At 54.0% G+C, this 17,647-nt stretch overlaps 2 protein-coding genes across 5 annotated transcripts in view; one reads left to right on the top strand and one right to left on the bottom strand.

The window, feature by feature from the left end:
* HTR5A (5-hydroxytryptamine receptor 5A) overlaps positions 1-17,647 on the bottom strand; it is a 134,073-nt gene that overhangs the window by 54,266 nt on the left and 62,160 nt on the right. The window lies entirely within an intron of this gene.
* Positions 1-17,647, top strand: part of PAXIP1 (PAX interacting protein 1) — a 36,255-nt gene that overhangs the window by 11,146 nt on the left and 7,462 nt on the right. For 3 of the 4 annotated variants that reach the window (XR_014796195.1, XR_014796196.1, XM_084897485.1), the window contains exons 5-13: positions 1,556-1,669; positions 3,692-4,327; positions 9,734-10,460; positions 10,847-10,941; positions 13,803-13,898; positions 14,559-14,696; positions 15,018-15,139; positions 15,529-15,713; positions 16,483-16,526. Coding sequence is in view for 2 of the 4 variants with exons in the window: in XM_084897485.1 (XP_084753611.1) it covers positions 1,556-1,669; positions 3,692-4,327; positions 9,734-10,460; positions 10,847-10,941; positions 13,803-13,898; positions 14,559-14,696; positions 15,018-15,139; positions 15,529-15,713; positions 16,483-16,526 (2,157 nt within the window). In the remaining 2 variants the exon portion in view is untranslated. The remainder of the gene's footprint in view (positions 1-1,555; positions 1,670-3,691; positions 4,328-9,733; positions 10,461-10,846; positions 10,942-13,802; positions 13,899-14,558; positions 14,697-15,017; positions 15,140-15,528; positions 15,714-16,482; positions 16,527-17,647) is intronic. The other variant, XM_084897484.1, reaches the window with a different exon arrangement.

The raw sequence follows: 17,647 nt of genomic DNA, 5'->3' as shown, positions 1-17,647 counted from the left end.
ACAGAAGTAATACCTCACGAGGCCACGTGTGACCAAGTCTTTGTAGTAAAGGCACATCTAGGTTATGTTTTTAATTTTACTTAATAAAGATTATGTAATGATTCAGGAGTAACCTCTGTTGTCATACAATTAAATCTTACTCTCCAAGATGTTTTTGTGAGAACCTCTAATGAAAATAATCTTTTTATCCAATTTTCTGAAATGTCACATTGGTTTACTAAATTAAACAGATGCAAAAGAATGGTTCTATAAAATTGATGTGTTCTTGGCATATTCACAGAGCAGTGTGGAATGTAAAATAATTTCTAGACTTATTTGTAAAATGGATGAGAGTAAATATAGAATATTAGATTTTTGTTAAGCTAAGTAATAGCAATTAAAAGGAAAAAATGCAGTTTACCAATACTTTTTAAAAATTAACTTGAGACAGTTCGGAATTCTTAATTATAATCCTCAATTTATTCTTTTAAAAAATATATATATTTTATTGATTTTTTACAGAGAGGAAGGGAGAGGGATAGAGAGCTAGAAATATCGATGAGAGAGAACATCGATCAGCTGCCTCCTGCACACCCCCTACTGGGGATGTGCCTGCAACCAAGGTACATGCCCTTGACCGGAATCGAACCTGGGACCTTTCAGTCCGGAGGCTGAAGCTCTGTCCACTGAGCCAAATCGGTTTTGGCGATAATCCTCAATTTATAACAAATTATCTAGAAAAGGTTGAAGTGGTCACTGATACTTTAGAATTAATACCAACACCTTTATTTTTCTTAAACGTTTGTCTTTCAGACTCTGAAGTTTTAATTTTTAAAGGTTATTTTTGGCAGTAACTGCCCTTAAAGAAAGAAGCCCACAGAGCAGTGGGAAAAGGTTGTCTGGGCTCAGACAGACTGGGCGTCAGAGCCAGCTTTTCCGATTATTGGCTGATTGTCAGCTGCCAGCTTTTGTGACTTTGTTTCCTTACCTGCTTCTCTCGGCCGGGAGGGTTAGGGGCCCACAGGCAGCGCTCAGGTCCTGGTGTATGGTGGCAGCAGGGAAGGGAGCTGCCTGTTGTCCGCGGGGCCTGTTCACAGCATCAGCCTCGAGCTGGAGCCTGCTTCCCCCTCAGAAGCATGGCTCTGTCTCTGAGGCTGGTCTTGTTTCTCTTTCTCTGCTAAATAGAATTCATGTTTCCCCTGTGTTTGCAAACCACTGTGTTTGTGTCTTTATTTTACCCATTTCATAATTAGCTTTTGTTACCCATTGTGTCTGAGGAGCGTCTTGAATATGGATGTTGACACTGCTCTTGTTTAAATGCTTTGCAAGTGACTCAGATGGTGGGATGCGGACTAGTGTTTTCTTATTCATTTGGTGACAAGGCAGACAAAGTGATGTCTGTAAAACTGTGATGTAGGACTGCAGCTTCTTACCACCAAGAACAAATAGCAAAAAGCTTGTCGGGTTATTTCACTTAAGGGAGAAATGTAGATAAAGCGGAGCTGTTATTTGTCACCATGTAAACAGACATGCCAAGACCAAATGTGTGACACGAGCCCTGTTTCGGATTCCCCAGGTGTCACCTGAAGACAGGAGCGCCCTGTGGGCCCTGCTGACCTTCTACGGGGGAGCCTGCCAGCTGAGCCTCAACAAGAGGTGCACCCACCTGGTCGTGCCAGAGCCGAAGGGGGTAAGCGCTTCCTGTACGTGTGCCTTTCTGTGTCCCCTCAGTCTCCCTCATCAGCGCTGACTCGGTTAGCTTACGTTGTTTATGCCCAGCTTTATTCCGCAAAGGAGGTGAGGGGATTGTAAGTTTCATTTGGAGCCAGATGTGACTTCTGCTTACAAAGAAATTTGGGTTATTTCATGGAGCAAATAGGAAAGTGTTTTGAATCTCTGGAGTTTCCTTTCAAGTCCAATAAAATGTAAGTTCATTGCCATTTGTGAAAATATGTACAGGGTGTCCCCCAAAACAGCTGGTAGCTCTCAATTGATGTCTCTTTCTTTTCAGAATAACGCATTGGAATTATAATTGGCAGCCTGAGTGTGTGTACATTTTTTTGGGGGACACCCTGTATTTTAGTCCTTGTCACAGTTTTTAAAATGTGACAAGTGTAATTGTCTCAATGTAATTACCAGCACACATTTAATGATTTTTCGTATATGATCTAGAAGATGTGAAGCTGTGTTTATCTTGGAAAGCACAGGGTTCTCATCCCTAAACACTGGTGGGGCCCCAGGTCACCCCACGTCCGCAGCAGTGGCCTCCTTGGGGACTTGTGGGAATGCAGACTGTGCCCGGCCTGGCCCTTTAAAGAGAGCCTGGCGAGAACGCCTGCGACCTGCTGGGCCCCCTCCCAGGGAGCCGGCACACTGACCCCAGTGCTGCTCTGCTGTGGAACTCACACCTGTCCTCCGGGCACAGCGGCGTGTGGCCGAGAATCCAGTGCAGGGTTCCTAGCAGACCAGTCACACACCACCCTTCCTCGGTCCTATGCCTCCGTGTTTCATCCGAGTGCCTCCGCAGGACGAGGGGGGAGGGCAGGCGGCAGAGCCCAGAGTGCAGGGGTCCCTGGCACCTCTGCACCGTTCGTGGCCTGCCAGTGTCCTGTGAGAAAAGGAACTGGACACCAGCAAGTTTGGTTGTGACTTAACCAGCCACACAATCCAAGAAGAAACTTTTTCTGTGAAAATTCAACATATGAATCTTAAAATCTAAGTAAAAACTTGTATTTTATGTAAAAATTTAAGAGGAAAGCATGCTTTGGTTAAATAGTGGGGGATTCTTTTTGTATTAGTATGATTTTTAGCTTAGAATAAATCACTTTATTTTTAAAAATATATTTTATTGATTTTTTACAGAGAGAAAGGGAGAGAGATATAGAGTTAGAAACATCGATGAGAGAGAGACATCGATCAGCTGCCTCTTGCACCCCTCCCACCAGGGATGTGCCCACAACCAATGTACATGCCCTTGACTGGAATCGAACCTGGGACCTTTCAGTCCGCAGACCGACGCTCTATCCACTAAGCCAAACCGGTTTTGGCCAAATCACTTTATTTTTGTCTTTAGAAGCAGGCAGGTGAGATGCTAGTTAACTGCGTCTTTAAAGACTGGTCACATTGCTCTTGTTTAAATGTCCACTTCCTTCCTCTGTCCTCTGGTCATTGTGCACCTGGCCAGTCGGAGAGCCCTCTGCTGCCCCCGCCCCCACGGGCTCCTCAGCCGGGGTTTGCCTCTGACTGCAGTCCGATGCCCTGCGAGGAGGCTCTCCCTGGGCCCTGCCCTCTTAGACCCCGTATAATCCTGCCCGTGCCGCTCAGCACCGGGCCTGCCTTCTCATCAGGCAGAGCCCTGCGTCCTCTGGGACTCAGGTGGTGAGCTCGCGAAGCACTGGAGAACAGTGAGCAGAGTGTTCTGGATCCTGGTGTCCTGCAGACAGCCCCGCAGTCATGGGCTTGTGCCAGTGACACTAGATTAGATGGCAGACATTCATTTCCTTCGTGAGAGTGTCCGTAGGATTCCTAGCTCTGCTTTGTATCTAAAGCACCCTTTATAATAAACACAGCCTCTGGATGAGATGGTTCTGGTCGCCGAGTCAGGGTTGGCTGGGGCTCAGCCCCTGCGGGAGAGGAGGGGGCTCGCGGTGCTGAGCGGGAATGCAGGGCGGCTGTGATGCTGCTGACCGCTGTCTGCTGCCCTCTGTCCTAGGAGAAGTACGAGTGTGCCCTGCGGAGAGCAAATATCAAAATTGTGACCCCCGACTGGGTCCTGGATTGCATATCTGAGAAAACCAAAAAGGATGAAGCATTTTATCACCCGCGCCTAATCGTTTATGAAGAGGAGGAGGAGGAGGAAGAGGAGGAGGAGGAGGTAGACCATGAGGAGCACGGCTCCCCGAACGAGGGCAGTACGGATGACAAGTGGAGCCCTGTCAGTTCTCAGGAAGGGTCCCCTTCAGGGGACCAGCAGTTCTCTCCTAAGTCAAACCCTGAGAAGGCTAAGGGGGAGCTGATGTTTGACGATTCCTCAGACTCGTCCCCTGAGAAGCAAGAGAGAAACCTGAACTGGACCCCCGCGGAGGTCCCCCAGGTGTCGGTGGCGAAGCGCAGGCTGCCTACGGGCAAGGAGCCCGGCCTGATCAACCTGTGTGCCAACGTGCCGCCCGCCCCCGGGGGCATCCTGCCTCCCGACAGCCGTGGGGGCCTGATGACCTCGGGACCGAATCTCCAGGGTGCGGAGAGGTCGGACATGCTGGCCGCCTGGAGCCCCGCCGTGCGGACGCTGAGGAGCATCCCTGGCAGCGCCGACGGTCAGCAGGTGAGCAGGCCGTCCAGCGTGGCCCACGTGAGTCTTCAAGTTCATTCACTCACTTTTTCACCCACAGTTACTTCCACTGTTACTTTGTATGGGCTTCCGGTGCACAGCACAGGGTCAGGCTGTGTTTTACCTAGTACCCCGATATTCCTGCTCCCTGGCACCCCAGTTACCACACACTGCTGACTGCACTCCTGTGACTGTCCCCGCGCCTGTCCACAACCACCATTCTGTCCCTCTCGTCCGTCACCTCCCACCCCCGACCCTCCCTCGGCAGCCTTTAGTCTGTTCTCGGTGTCTGAGGTTATCATTTGTTTTTTAAAAACTTACCTTTATTGTTGAAGGTATTAGAGTCCCCTTCCACCCCCATTGACCCCTCCATGTTTGTTTTGTTCTTCAGATTCCACACAAGTGAAATTATACAGTATTTGTCTTTCACTGTCTGACTTATATAAATCACTCCTTTAAAACAAGAATGTAAACCTGGGATTTTCTAATTGGATCTCAGTCTGTTGCAGTGTCATTTATTAGTTTTGCTTTTTCAGAACAATTGACACACTTGCAGCGTGTACTTGTGTGAGAACTTGAGTCTGTTTTGTGTGTGTGTGTGTGTGTGTGTGTGTGTGTGTGTGTCAGGCATGCGGGGAGGCGAAGGCGCCACCCAGCTGACAGGACCCGGCTCAGGTGCCCGCTCTCCGGCAGAAAGGTCTCCTGTTTGGCTTGAGGTTAGCTGGACCTCAAAAGGGGGCACTCTGCCAGCTGCTCTGCACTTGCTTGTGATGAGCTTCATCTGGATAAGCACCCTCCCATCCACTCCTCGAAGGGCCTTCATCTCTTTACAGTTTTGTGATCGGAGCTTCTTGGTGCAGACTGGACCTTAAGAGTTTGAGTAGATGTTTTCCAGTTTCACACGGTGGTAGCAGGGAGGTAGAGCAGGCCTGCTTGCATTTCTGTGAGCACAGAGACAAATGGTGAACAAGACAGACAATTCCCTGCTCTTGTTTTAGGTGAAGACAGAAGACAGCAGACAGCTCTGAGCAGAAGGGCTTCCGGGTCTGGGTGTGGGACAGGAAGGGGCCACACTGACAGCCTGGGAGGAAGGCTGTTACCGGTGTGGTGGTCAGGGGCCTCAGGAGGAGGTGCCGTAAGCAGGGCTTCAGCCCCGGGAGCCCGAGGAGAGAGCATTCCCACAAGGACCCAGCCTGTGAGGATGGAAGGACCATGGTTCCCTGGGTTGTAAGAGAAGGAAGTCAGGGAAACTGGAACTCGGTGACATGAGCGAGTGAGTGGGTTCTGTGTGGGTCTGACTGGCCCACGTGAGGAGTGCGCTGTGTCTGAGGAGGCCTGGGGCTTGGTTTAGTGGCCAGATACACACTTCCTGTTAGAAATCACAGGGCCACGACTATGATAGTGGGGGTGGGTTGTAAGTCTGTCTTGGTTAGACATGCATTGAAAAATGTCCTTTCCCTCCCTCCCTCTCTCCTTCCCTCCCTGGGGTTGAGCAGTGAGCAATGGATAATGCGTGATTCTCGGGGCGCTGGGAGGCGAGCAGGTATGTTCAGAGCTCGTGTGTTCCACTAGCAGTTTTGGAGGTATGGTGACTTTGCTGGCAGGTCACACTCTGCCTGACACCTTTAGTTTGGTCCAAACAGTTTTTAAGAAATGCTATTTATTTGTCCAAATCATGAACTTCTCCCTGAAGAGGGGCTTCCGGGCCTGTCTGGACAGCAAATGGGATGAGCTGCGTGGCGGTACACTGGCTGTTGGCATCCTCCTGGCTGAGCAGCTGCTGCCCTTTCGGACCCAGAGCTCCTGCGGTGCGGTTCCCATGCTCCGTCTGTTCCTGCCCACTGTCCCATCCCACCATCCATCCCACTTGGGCATCTGCCTGAGCCCTGGGCTCTGGAGGGTGACTGAGTGGGCGGCTAAGGGGACAGGAGCAGGGCCCACTGTCCCGATGGGCTGAGCTGGGAGTGAAGGGCATGGGACATTGGGAAAGCCCCGGAGCAGCTGGGCACAGGGGCTTGGGGAGAGCAGAGTGGTGGCCAGAGGCAGCCTGGGGGTGGGGGATGCGGTGAGCCTGAGTGACGGGGGGAGGCTGGGGGCTGGGCTGGGCTGGGCTGGGCCGGCCGGAGAGGCTCCCTTCGTCCCAGTGGACTTGTCCCGAGGCCAGCAGTGCAGGATGTGCCGAGGGTGTCCTCAGGGCTGGTGTGCGAGCTGGGAGAGCGTGTGGGCCCCTGGCGCTAAGTGCCCCTTTCTACCCTTCAGGGAGGGATTCGGAGGGGACGTAGGCTGTGAAGTTGAGCAGATATGTGATTTCACAGACGGAGGGTCCCAAGTTCCCCACATTTATATTTGGACGTAGAGAAAAAGGTGTCATTTAATGATGAGTTTGGGCACATCTCTGCGGTAGGATGTTAAGGGTCGGCTCGCCGGCTGGGTGCCTTCCCTAAGGGCACCCGTTCAGGCTGTGAGAGGGTTTGATCACCTGACGCCAGTGGCAGAAATGTTGAGTCTCTCAGCAATGTAGAAATATTAGGTCATTTTGCTGCTGGATGTGAAGAAAATGAATTTCTGACATGTTAGAGATACAAGACATATTTAATATAAAATTGGATCAGGAGTTGAGGAAACATAGCTAACCATCAAAATCCTGTTTAAATTGCACATTTTTAATGGTGAGGAGCCATGTGGCATGTATCATAATGCCTTCTGTATTAAGTGACCTAATAAAGACTGGCAGTTACGTACGGAAAGTTCTTGACGTTATTAAGATTGTTGGCAGCGTGGCAGGTTATATCAAGCAGTGAAATCTTCTTCCCTCGGTTCCTCGGGACTGGCGTATCCGCCCGAGTCGGGTGGGGGATGGAACCTGTGAGTACAGGTTGTTCTCAGCAGCGTCTGTTACCCCTGGCCCACCTGTGCCCGCTCCAACGCCTCTGCACCCCCTCCGAGCTCGCTCTCAACTCCAGCCTCCTCGGCCCCTCAGATGGCGGCCCTCTTCATGGGGCCAACCTGCCCGACATACTCTGGGAAGTCCGAGCTGAGCGGGGACCAGCCTCTGGCGCTGGCATCCAGCTGGCCCTCTTAACAAGCTCCATTCCGAAGGCCCACTTAGGTCTGGGGTGCCGGTGGCAGGTGGCAACCCACTGTTTCAGTCCTTTCCGTTGTGCCAGACAGTGTTCATTTCCTTGTTAACCATCAGTTACCCAACGTGGGTGTCATTTCTGAGGGCGAAACACATGTGCCAAATAAAAACCTCCAAGGTACCAAAGGCTGCAGAACGACAAACCCCCAGCATGCGGCCACCGCCCTGACCAGTGGTGGGGGCACTCCTGCTGATCTGCAGGGACACAGCGGGGGTCCCTCCACGCTGCATGCCTTCCCGTGGTGCTGCTGCACTGGCTGAGGGCTGAGCTTGGGCTCATGCCCGTCACGGCTGAGTGTCGTGATGCCTGTGCGCACGGAGGAGACGGCGGTCCTGCTTCTACATCCTGTTCGTGGTTCTCTGTTGAGAGCTCAGCAGAAATTATTTTTTTATTGAATATTTTTAAATTGATTTCAGGGAGAAAGGACGAGGGAGAGATAGAAACATCAATGATGAAAGCGAGTCATTGATCCGCTGCTTTCTGCATGCCCCTTACTGGGGATGGAGCCCACATCCCGGGCATGTGCCCTGACTGGGAATTGAACCTTGACCACCTGGTTCATAGGTGGACATTCAGCCACTGAGCACCACTGGCTGGGCACGCAGGGACGTGTTTGAAGCACCAAGTGAGGTGATTTCCAAACACAGGTCCCCCGCTCTGAAGTTGGACTTATTTCTGGTTTAAATGTAATTGTTTCATCACTAAATCCAGAGCTGCCACCCTTGCAAGTTACAGAACTTGATGTTTGGAGTCTGTTAAGTGGGAGATACGTGCTGAAACCAGTTGTCATTTTCGTGGCGCTCTGGTTACTGGTTCCCATTGACCACGAGAAGCTGAGCACTTTGGGACAGCCCATGCGTGATGTGTTTCTTTCGTTCTGTTCGGCACTGGGAGGACACCAGTCACCTGCCCACCACTGGCTGGGGGCCGCTCCTACCCGAGTCCCCTCCCCCCGCCCCGGTGTATCCTATGCCCTCAGCTGGCTCCTGTCAGTACTAGGCAGCGTAAACCTGAGAGGTGGCCTAGCCTGGGGGTGGCCCGGCCTGGGGGTTCCCTCTGGTCAGGAGCATTCGGCCATCCCAGAGCTCCAGGGCGTTGGGGAAGGCTGGCCATTAAACAAGCTGCCGTGTTCTCTGTGGCCACAGGTGAGAGGCTGGCATCCCGATGGGGGCTGCCCCTGGGGAGGCTCATGCGGTGCTCTCACGGGGGAGGTGTCCTCACGTCTGACTCTTCACGAGACCCCTTTGTCGGTAGCTGTGGGAAGGAGGTGTGATGTGGGAAGGAGTGTGAGGGAGCTGAGTCTGGCTGGGGTGCCTGAGCCTTGCTTGGTGGGAAGGTCTGGGGCAGCCTGCCTGCGGCAGGCCAGCAGGCCGAGAAGGAAGCAGGCAGAGCGCCACTTCCCCTCTGTCTGGTGTTTGCTGCCCTCAGGCTGGTCTCTGCAAACACATCAGCCAGGTGGGGCTTGGGTTGTCAGCTTCAGTTCTCTGGCTTATTCCTTTACTTGCTCGGTTTTAGCTCTTGGTGACTTACTTCACTTACCGTATTTTTTTTCTTGTATAAGACACTTTTCCCCTGAAATTGTTAGACTGAAAATTAAGGGGCGGCTTATACATGGAAGTCAGCCGAGGAGGGAGCTGTGAGGGTGCACAGCTGCCCATACCTTGTCAAACAGGCTTCCTCCAATCACAAGCCTTATTGTTACTGATGTCAGCTGATGCTGTAATTGGAGGTGGAGAGTGTTCTGGGCCCATACAGATGTCAAAAGATAAAAAGGTAAATACTGGGAAGCGATTGTCTTACTCTGCAAAATTTAAACTGAATGTGATCAGCTATGCAAAAGAGCATGGAAATAGAGCTGCAGAGAGACAGTTTGGACCTCCTCCCACTGAGGGTATGATCAGACAGTGGAGAAAACAGGAAGAATAATTAATTCCATAAGATGCCAAAAAGGAAGACCTTAAGAGGAAAACCAGCAAAATGTTTAAAATATTGATTTAATTTTGGGTTGGAAAGGGGGTGGGGTCAGCATCTTATATATGGGTGTGTCTTATACAAGGAAAAATACGGTATTTGCTTTATTGAAGTTGATGATGTTTTTTTTTTTTTTTTTTTTTTTTTAAATAAATACAAAGGAAAAGGCTGTGTTCCTGAGACTTCTACTGGTTTGCAGCTTGTTGCCAGTTAGGTGACTATTAAAGGGCCATGCAAATAAATACATTGTCATTCTTAGTTGAGGTTAGTATGTTTTAGGAACGGTGGGTGACTTTGCCTTATTCTTGTTTTCTAGATCTTACAGTCCCTTTCAGCTCCTACAAAACACATGGAGCAGCAGGGGAATCACAGCCAACAGGGCCACGCGAACAACGCAGTGCTCTTCAGCCAAGTGAAAGTGCCTCCGGAGCCACAGCTGTCCCAGCAGCCGCCGCAGCACCCCGTCCTGCACCTGCCACCCCAGCAGATCATGCAGCTCCAGCAGCCGCCGCAGATCCCACAGCAGCCGCCACACTCGTTCCCACAGCCCCAGCCAGGCCCTCCCCACCAGTTCCCACAGCCGCAGCCTCACCGTCCGCAGCAGCTCCAGCCCCTGCAGCAGCAGCATGCTCTGCATCACCAGCTGCACCAGCTGCAGCAGCAACAGCTGGCACAGTTACAGCAGCAGCAGCTGCAGCGCCTGCACCACCAGCAGCAGATGCAGACGCACGCAGCACAGCACCTGAGTCAGACGCCGCAGGTGCTACAGCACCAGGCTTCACAGCACCAGGCTCCACCCCTGCAGCCCCAGCAGCCGCACCTGCCCCAGCAGCCTCATCTGCCCCAGCAGCCTCATCTGCCCCAGCAGCCTCATCTGCCCCAGCAGCCTCACCTGCCCCAGCAGCCTCACCTGCCCCAGCAGCCGCACCTGCCCCAGCAGCCGCACCTGCCCCAGCAGCCTCACCTGCCCCAGCAGCCTCACCTGCCCCAGCAGCCGCACCTGTCTCAGCAGCCGCTCTTCGGACACGACCCAGCAGTGGAGAGTTAGTAACGTCGATGTGTTTCTTTCTTTCTCCTGACCGTCTTGCACTTGCATAATTGCTTGGAGAGTGCTTGAGGGTGGGTAAGGATTCACATCAAAATAATTCTCTGGAAATGGGGCCGTGCGTTGGCCCTGACAAAAGGTAGAGCTGGTGGTGGAGCGGCACACTGTCTCTGTAGTCGAGACGTCAGAACGCACGTGAACGTTGTAGAGTGCCAGGCTGCCCCTGGGACTGCCTCAGAGTGTTCAGGGCCCGGGTAAACCGTCCAGGTCATCGAGACGCACTTCACAGTTTCAAGTTGAACTCAGCAAGATGGGCTTCTTACGTTTCTGTGCAGACGTGTTCCTGGGCTTTAATTGTGTTTTTCCCGTACAATTCTATTCTAGTTCCAGAAGAAGGCTTCTTGCTGGGGTGTGTGTTTGCCATTGCGGATTACCCAGAGCAGATGTCCGATAAACAGCTGCTGGCCACCTGGAAAAGGGTGAGGCTGTGCCTGGGAGAAGCGAGCTTTGCACCAGAAGGTGCTCCCTCCCCAGCGTCCTTCCTCTGGCCGCCCTCACTGAGAGCTCCTGCTGTGCTCCCAGTGTGTTTTGGGCTTTATCATTCGCATTCTCGGCCTCGGGCAGGTTACTTTCTGGGCTTCAGCTTGCTTAGCTGTAAGGGGATTGCTGGCCTTCTCACTCCTAGGGTCTTTTCAACTTTGGGACCTTAAGGGGCAGACTTGCCTCTGTAACGGGGGGTGTGGGACGAAGGTCAGGTTTTGGTGACATGGGATAGGGCCTGTCAGCCTCTCCGCCTTGCTCACTTCCATCAGCAGGGGCGCTAGAAAACCCTGGCTCTGGGCGCGGCGGGCGCTGCGTGTTGTACGTGTTGCACGTGTTGGAGCGCATTGGTCATTGTGAGTGTGACGTGGTGCTGTGCTTGGGAAACGGTTTCCTCTCATGTGCCTTACTAAGCTGGGCTGTAGCCCATTGATTGTGTTGGACAGTGGCCTTTAAAGAAGAGGCCACAGATCAGTTGTGCTGAAAGTTTTTGAAAGATGAGTTAAGTGGCTCCAGAAATATGTTGCATTTGCTCCCCGTAAGCATGGGGGTGCTTGGGCCCTGCCGTGTCCCAGGCATGTGGCAGGACCTAGGGGATGCTGATGAACAAACAGCGAGGAAACGAACACGGTTTCAGAGAGAGCCACATTTACAGCCCGAGAGGAGGTGCGGGAGGGGCACGGTGGGGGGCGGGCAGCAGCACAGGCGGGCCTACAGCGGCAGAGGGAGGGACGGCCGTGGGAAAGTGCAGTCCTCAGGGTGGGCTTCCAGGAGGAAAAGGGGGGATGAGCAGGGAGGGGCTGCCAAGGCCAGGGCACATCTTCTTATCCCCGTGCTACGACACAAGTTTTAAGGTTCCAAGATTGTCCGAGAGGTCCACTGTGAAATAAGAGCAGTTTGGAGGTGAGGGCAAGAACACGGTTAAAAAATATAGCTCACAACTGGGGAGCGTGTCTCCAGATGAAGGAGAGGAGAAAGCTGTGGAGCAGTGGGAGGTGAAGCAGGGAGTGCTTTGGACAGACGGAGTCGGGGGATTGGAAGAGTCGGGGGATCAGAGGGCGCTGCCAGGAGACGGGTGGTTTCCAGTCCGGAGCAGTGCAGGCCGGCCAGTCGAAGGGACAGTGGGATAAGGTGTACTCAGACCTCCCAGTCAAACAGCATACCTCCCACGTGCTTGGTTTAGGAAGACGGGCAGCCGGGAATGGGGCCTGACCGGGTGGGAAGGGGTCCCAGGTAGACTAGCCAGATGGGGACACAGGACAGGACGGCGATCCAGGAGCACAGCACCAGTGAGGACGGTGCGAGGAGATGACGCTGCTCCTGGCTGTCACCTGGACGGAGGCGGAGCCAGGTGTCCTCGCTTCATCAGGAGTCCCACGGTCAGCTCCACGCTGACTGCGGGAACATGGTCCACGTTGGAAAGAGCGTGTGGGGACATATTTAAAACCATCCCCTTACCTTTGTTTGAGGAGTTGGCATGAAGGAGGAACTAAGAGAGGCAAGTGGGAGGGCAAGGCGTCAGCAGCTGCTGCAGGGGGAAACCGGCACCACAGAGGGACTCCGCTCTGGGGTGGGCGGTGAGGAGATGGGCCGAAGGTGGCCGATCGGCAGGTGACGTCTGACACAGGAAGACAGCACAAGCCCTATTAGAGCGCATTGGTCATTGTCAGTGTGACATGGGGCTGTGCAGGGGAAACAGGCTTTCTGTCACGTGCCTTATTGAACTGCGTGAATTGATATAAAAAATAACTAAATTTCAGAAATAGGAAGTGAAACAGTGTTCTGTGGGGCAGCCCTCTTAGCATACAGCAGCTCTTTGAGTTTTAACAAAAGCCGAGGACCACGTAACCACCACAGCCACGGTGCAGAGCAGTTTCCTCGTCCCAAAAGCTGTATCTGTTTTTAAACATAAAGTTTGGTGCCCGGCTGGTATGGCTCAGTCATTGAGCTTCGTCCTATGGACCAAGAGGTCCTGGGTTTGATTCCCGGTCAGGGCACATGCCCGGGTTGCAGGCTTGATCCCCAGGAGCAGGCATGCAGGAGGCAACTGATTGGTGTGCCCCTCTCAGCAATGTTTTTCTCTCTCCCTCCCCCTTTCTCTCTACCAAAAAAGCAATTTAAAAAGATTAAATAAATAACGAAATAGGTTTTGGTACTAACTTCTCTCTGATTCCGTCCCTACTCTTTAGACACTTGGCAGCATCTGCAAACATTTTTTGTTTTGTTAATCCTCACCTGAGGATTTTTTAAATTGATTTTTAGAGAGGGTGAAAGGTGGGGGAAGAAACACCAACCTGAGAGAAACACATCAATTGGTTGCTTCCCACACATGCCCCAACTAGGAATCAAACCTGCAACCCAGATACATGCCCTTGACCGGGAGTTGAACCTGTGATCCTTTGGTCCGAGGGCCGGTGTTCCAACCATTGAACAGTGTTGACCAGGGCTCTGTAGACATTTTTAGCTATCACAATTGGGGAATACTGTTGGTACCCCATGGGTAGAGGCAGGGGTGCCACTAACCCCTACCGTGCACAGGGCAGCCCCACGACAGAATGAGCTTGTTGGTATGTCTGTCGGGAGCATCAGAGCACGAGACATTCCCTCTTCTTCGTCCCTCTGGGAAGTCCGATGAACTGAGCGTGGAGTCCGTTTTCGTGTCCTTGGGCTCGGTGGAAAGGTCCATGGATGTAATTGACACGGACCTTTATACTCTGCGGTGGTCCTTTGGAGTGCTGTGTGGTGTGAATTACAACTCCCTGTTCTGCATGTGACGCTGACTGTGCCTGGTCTTGTGCAGATCATCCAGGCGCACGGCGGCACAGTGGACCCCACACTCTCCAGCCGCTGCACGCACCTGCTCTGCGAGAGCCAGGTCAGCGGGATGTTCGCGCAGGTGAGCCCGCAATCCCCCCCCCCCCTCCCCCCCGGGGCCCGGGAAGGACTTCTCTACCTCTAAGGATAACGCTCGTGCCCTTTGTGCGCTAGGAGAGAGAGGAGGCTCAGGGTGGTAAGAGTGGGCGGGCCAGTGAGCTGCACAGCACAGCATGAGCATGTGGTGGGTGACTGTCCCCAGGGTCTCCCATAGCTTCCCTCTTTCCTGAAAGAGGCCCTTGTTTGTACCAGACCCACAGTACTGCGCCGTGACAGTGACCTCCAGCAGGCCGTTCTGAAGAGGAGAGCCATGTCCTGATCACCTCCCTCTTCCCCCCACCCCCGCCATGGGGACTTTGCTTGGGGTCTTGTTAGACAGCAGTCCCATTTTTCTTACGTTGTACGTGGGCCCTCTGTGTTCTTGTGGGGAATTAATTTCCATGATCATAAATGTTCCTCATTCTATGAAGTTAGCCCCCAGGTGTGATGAGATTTGTAGCTTTCACCCCCACGGCAGGTGCTCAGGTTTGTTGTCATCCTTTCGAGTGGCATTAAAATTAGTTCTTTTAGTGAACTGAGAGGTAAACATCATGGGATTCTGTTCTTTCCAGGGGGCTGTAGCTTTGCCACTTCGGTTAGTGTAGCCAGCAGTGACAGCCACTGCCCCCTGTTCCTGTCACAGGCCCTCAGGGAGCGGAAGCGGTGCGTCACAGCACATTGGCTGAACTCCGTGCTCAAGAGGAAGAAGATGCTGCCCCCACGCCGCGCCCTGCACTTCCCCGTGGCCTTCCCCCCCGGGGGCAGGCCCTGCTCCCAGCACGTAAGGCAGCGTCTCTCTGAGCCTTGGGTCAGGCTCGGGCCCCGTCAGCGTCTCCCTCACGGAGGGGATGTCTGCCTGGTTCTGCAGAATCTCTGCACTGATTGCAATTCCTAAATAAACCCCATGTCTTGCGCAAGAAGTGACCACTGTTGGGCAGGACTTGTACGTTCTCCACCCAAATCATCAGAACGGGTCACATGCCCTGGTATCTCCCATAATTCCAAAGGAAGAGTGCAGACACGTACGTCCACATAAAACAACTGAAATGTAGAAAAGGTTCTCGAGTTAAATGGTGTTTTACGCGTTTGCTTTTCCCCTCAGATTATTTCTGTGACTGGGTTTGTTGACGGTGACAGAGATGACCTGAAGCTAATGGCCTACCTGGCAGGGGCCAAATACACGGGCTACCTGTGCCGCAGCAACACGGTCCTCGTCTGTAAAGAGTAAGCGCGCCGGAGCCCATGGCCGGGCCGCACGGGGCGGGCTGTCTGCAGCTCTGCTCCTCGGTGGTTCCGGTTTGTGGAGGTCAGAGTGTGGTGGGAGAGTGACAGGGACACGCAGGATTGTGTGTGCGGGTGCAGGGGAGCCCCTGAGCAGAGTGGGCGGCCAGGGCGCTGCACAGCACACGGAGATGTGGGACGGGGTGATGTCCATGGCCCAGGGCACACGAAGGGACGTGACACCTGATGGCCAGCAGGGCTCCCTCAGCTTTGCGGAGATGTCCCTGCCCTTCCTGACAAATGAGGCGTTCTCACCGGCTTTCATTGAAAATAGTCATGTGAACAGTAGACAGCTGTAACACTTAATCAATGTGTTCTCTCCACCAAAAAAGGCCAGCTGGTTTAAAGTATGAAAAAGCCAAAGAGTGGAGGATCCCCTGCGTGAACGCGCAGTGGCTCGGGGACATTCTGCTGGGGAACTTCGAGGCCCTGCGGCAGGTCCAGTGCAGCCGCTACACGACGTTCAACCTGCCCGACCCCTTCGCCCCCAGCCCGCACCTCGTGGTCAATCTGCTGGGTGAGTGGCCTGTGTGCACCCTCCTCCGTCCAGTCAGCCCTGCTCCTGTCTCCTCCGCGCTCCCACCTCCCAGAGGCCCTTCAAGACGGGAAGATAGCAGGAGCCTGGCTGGCCTGTCTCAGGCGGTAGCGTGTCCTGAGAGACTCCAGCCCTGACACGTGCCCTGTGTCACGTGTTGAGCCCACATCTGCCGTGTCGTCGCTCGGGCTGACTTGGTTGTATCAGGTTGGGGTGCACGCTTGCTGCTCCTCAGCCCCTGGTGGGGACCCCTCCTCAGTGGTCACGCCCCAGTGTTACCGCATCACCGAACTGAACTCACTCAGAGAAACGGGCACTCTGCTCTGGGCGCTGGCTCGCCAAGAGGCGTGGCGTGCCGCGTTCAGCACCTTCACAGGCACAGTTCTCCAGCCCTCGTCTGCCTCCGTGACTTCCGCTGTGAGGACTGCGGCCCTTCCTGCTGGTGCCCGAGCGCAGCACCGTGCGGGACCCCTGGCACAGGCGTCTATTAGAGTGGGGTGGGTGCGCGCGCTGACAGCCGTGCCGAGGCCTCATGGCCTCGTGCTGGACTCGCACCGCGGGCTGGACAGCAAGCGCTGTCCTGGAGCCAGCCCTCGTCCCCGCAGGAAAGCCTTGCTGACTCCCAGTCCTTCCAGTCGTCTCCGTGTCCGCTGCACCCCTGGGGGTCTGGGATCGCCACCTCAGAACCCCCTTCCAGAGGCTCTGCTGTTTGCACAGCGTCCGGTGGTAACAGAACGTGTTTCTTCTTTAGATGCGTGGAGAGTCCCGCTGAAGGTTTCGCCCGAGCTGTTGACGGTAGGTCACGTGGGGCCTCCCTGGCTGCCACGCAGCATGAGGTGCAGGAAGGTTTGCCTTTGCAGGTTACACTCTCGGCAGCTTGTCTGACAACCAGGGGAGGCTGTCTTCTCGCCTGTCAGGAGCGTGCAGTGTCCCTGGCTCTGCTTTCTCACTGCCGGTGGCACCATCGGGCACCCTGTGCTGCAGCGAGCACCTCGGTGGCACCAGGGATGGGAGGAGAGGCGTGTGTGGGCGGGGCTTTAGCGAGACCCTCGGGGCCAGCCTCATGGCTGCAGGGCGGCTCTGTCTTCTCGTTCCAGGCGGTCCTCCGGGGTTGGGGTCTCTGATGTGCTGCTATAGGGTGGGCAGCCCTGTCCGTGTGGGCCTGTCCTCGCCAGGCAGGCCTTGCGGGGTAGGCATTGGTGTCCGCAGACCGTTACCCACAGGCCATTGTAATCCCACCACTGTCGCTTCTCTGCAGGGGTGGGGGGCAGGGAGCACTGCTCATGCCTGAGGTGGGGCAGTCTCCTGTTCTCTGTAGAAGTGTGATGGAAAGGTTAAGGCTTACAGACATGTTAGCATGTCCATCCCTCGTGTCTTCCTCACGGATGTCGTGTCCTTTCTGATTCCTACCATGACTCTCGGTGCAGAGGTGAGCGTTTGGGCCATGTCACCCACTAACAGAAGATAGTGCTCTTGGCAGGACACATGGTGCCGCCGGGCCTGCTTGCGGGTGTCGGTGCTATGACGTGATCTGAGGGAGCCTGGGTTGCTGGCTGCTCCCTCCTGCTCTGACCACCTGCTAGTCACGTGACGTTTGTAACACCGACCAGCTCTGATGTTCAGCAAAAGCAGACGCTCCGCGTTCAGGCGGGTGAAAGAAAGGTTATAGAGGCGTTTACGATGAACATGGTCCCTGCAGCCCCACCCAGACCTCTCAGCCTGGGCTCTGAGATGGCGTCGGCCCAGGTCCTTATGGCTTCATTGGGGTTAAGGCTGAGCACCGCGGAGGTCACTGTGCTGGGGGTCCCTGGTCTGTTTCTGTCCGTGCCACTAGCAAGTGGAGTTTGGAGATTTAATTTGACCTTGGGGAGTAGAGAGTTGAGGGTCAATGTCTTCTAAGGAGTCGAGCCTTCCTG

The sequence above is a fragment of the Pipistrellus hanaki genome, assembly GCF_964339955.1.
Source record: "Pipistrellus hanaki genome assembly, chromosome: 10".
NCBI lineage: Eukaryota > Metazoa > Chordata > Mammalia > Chiroptera > Vespertilionidae > Pipistrellus > Pipistrellus hanaki.
This window is presented reverse-complemented; position numbering and strand designations above follow the sequence as displayed.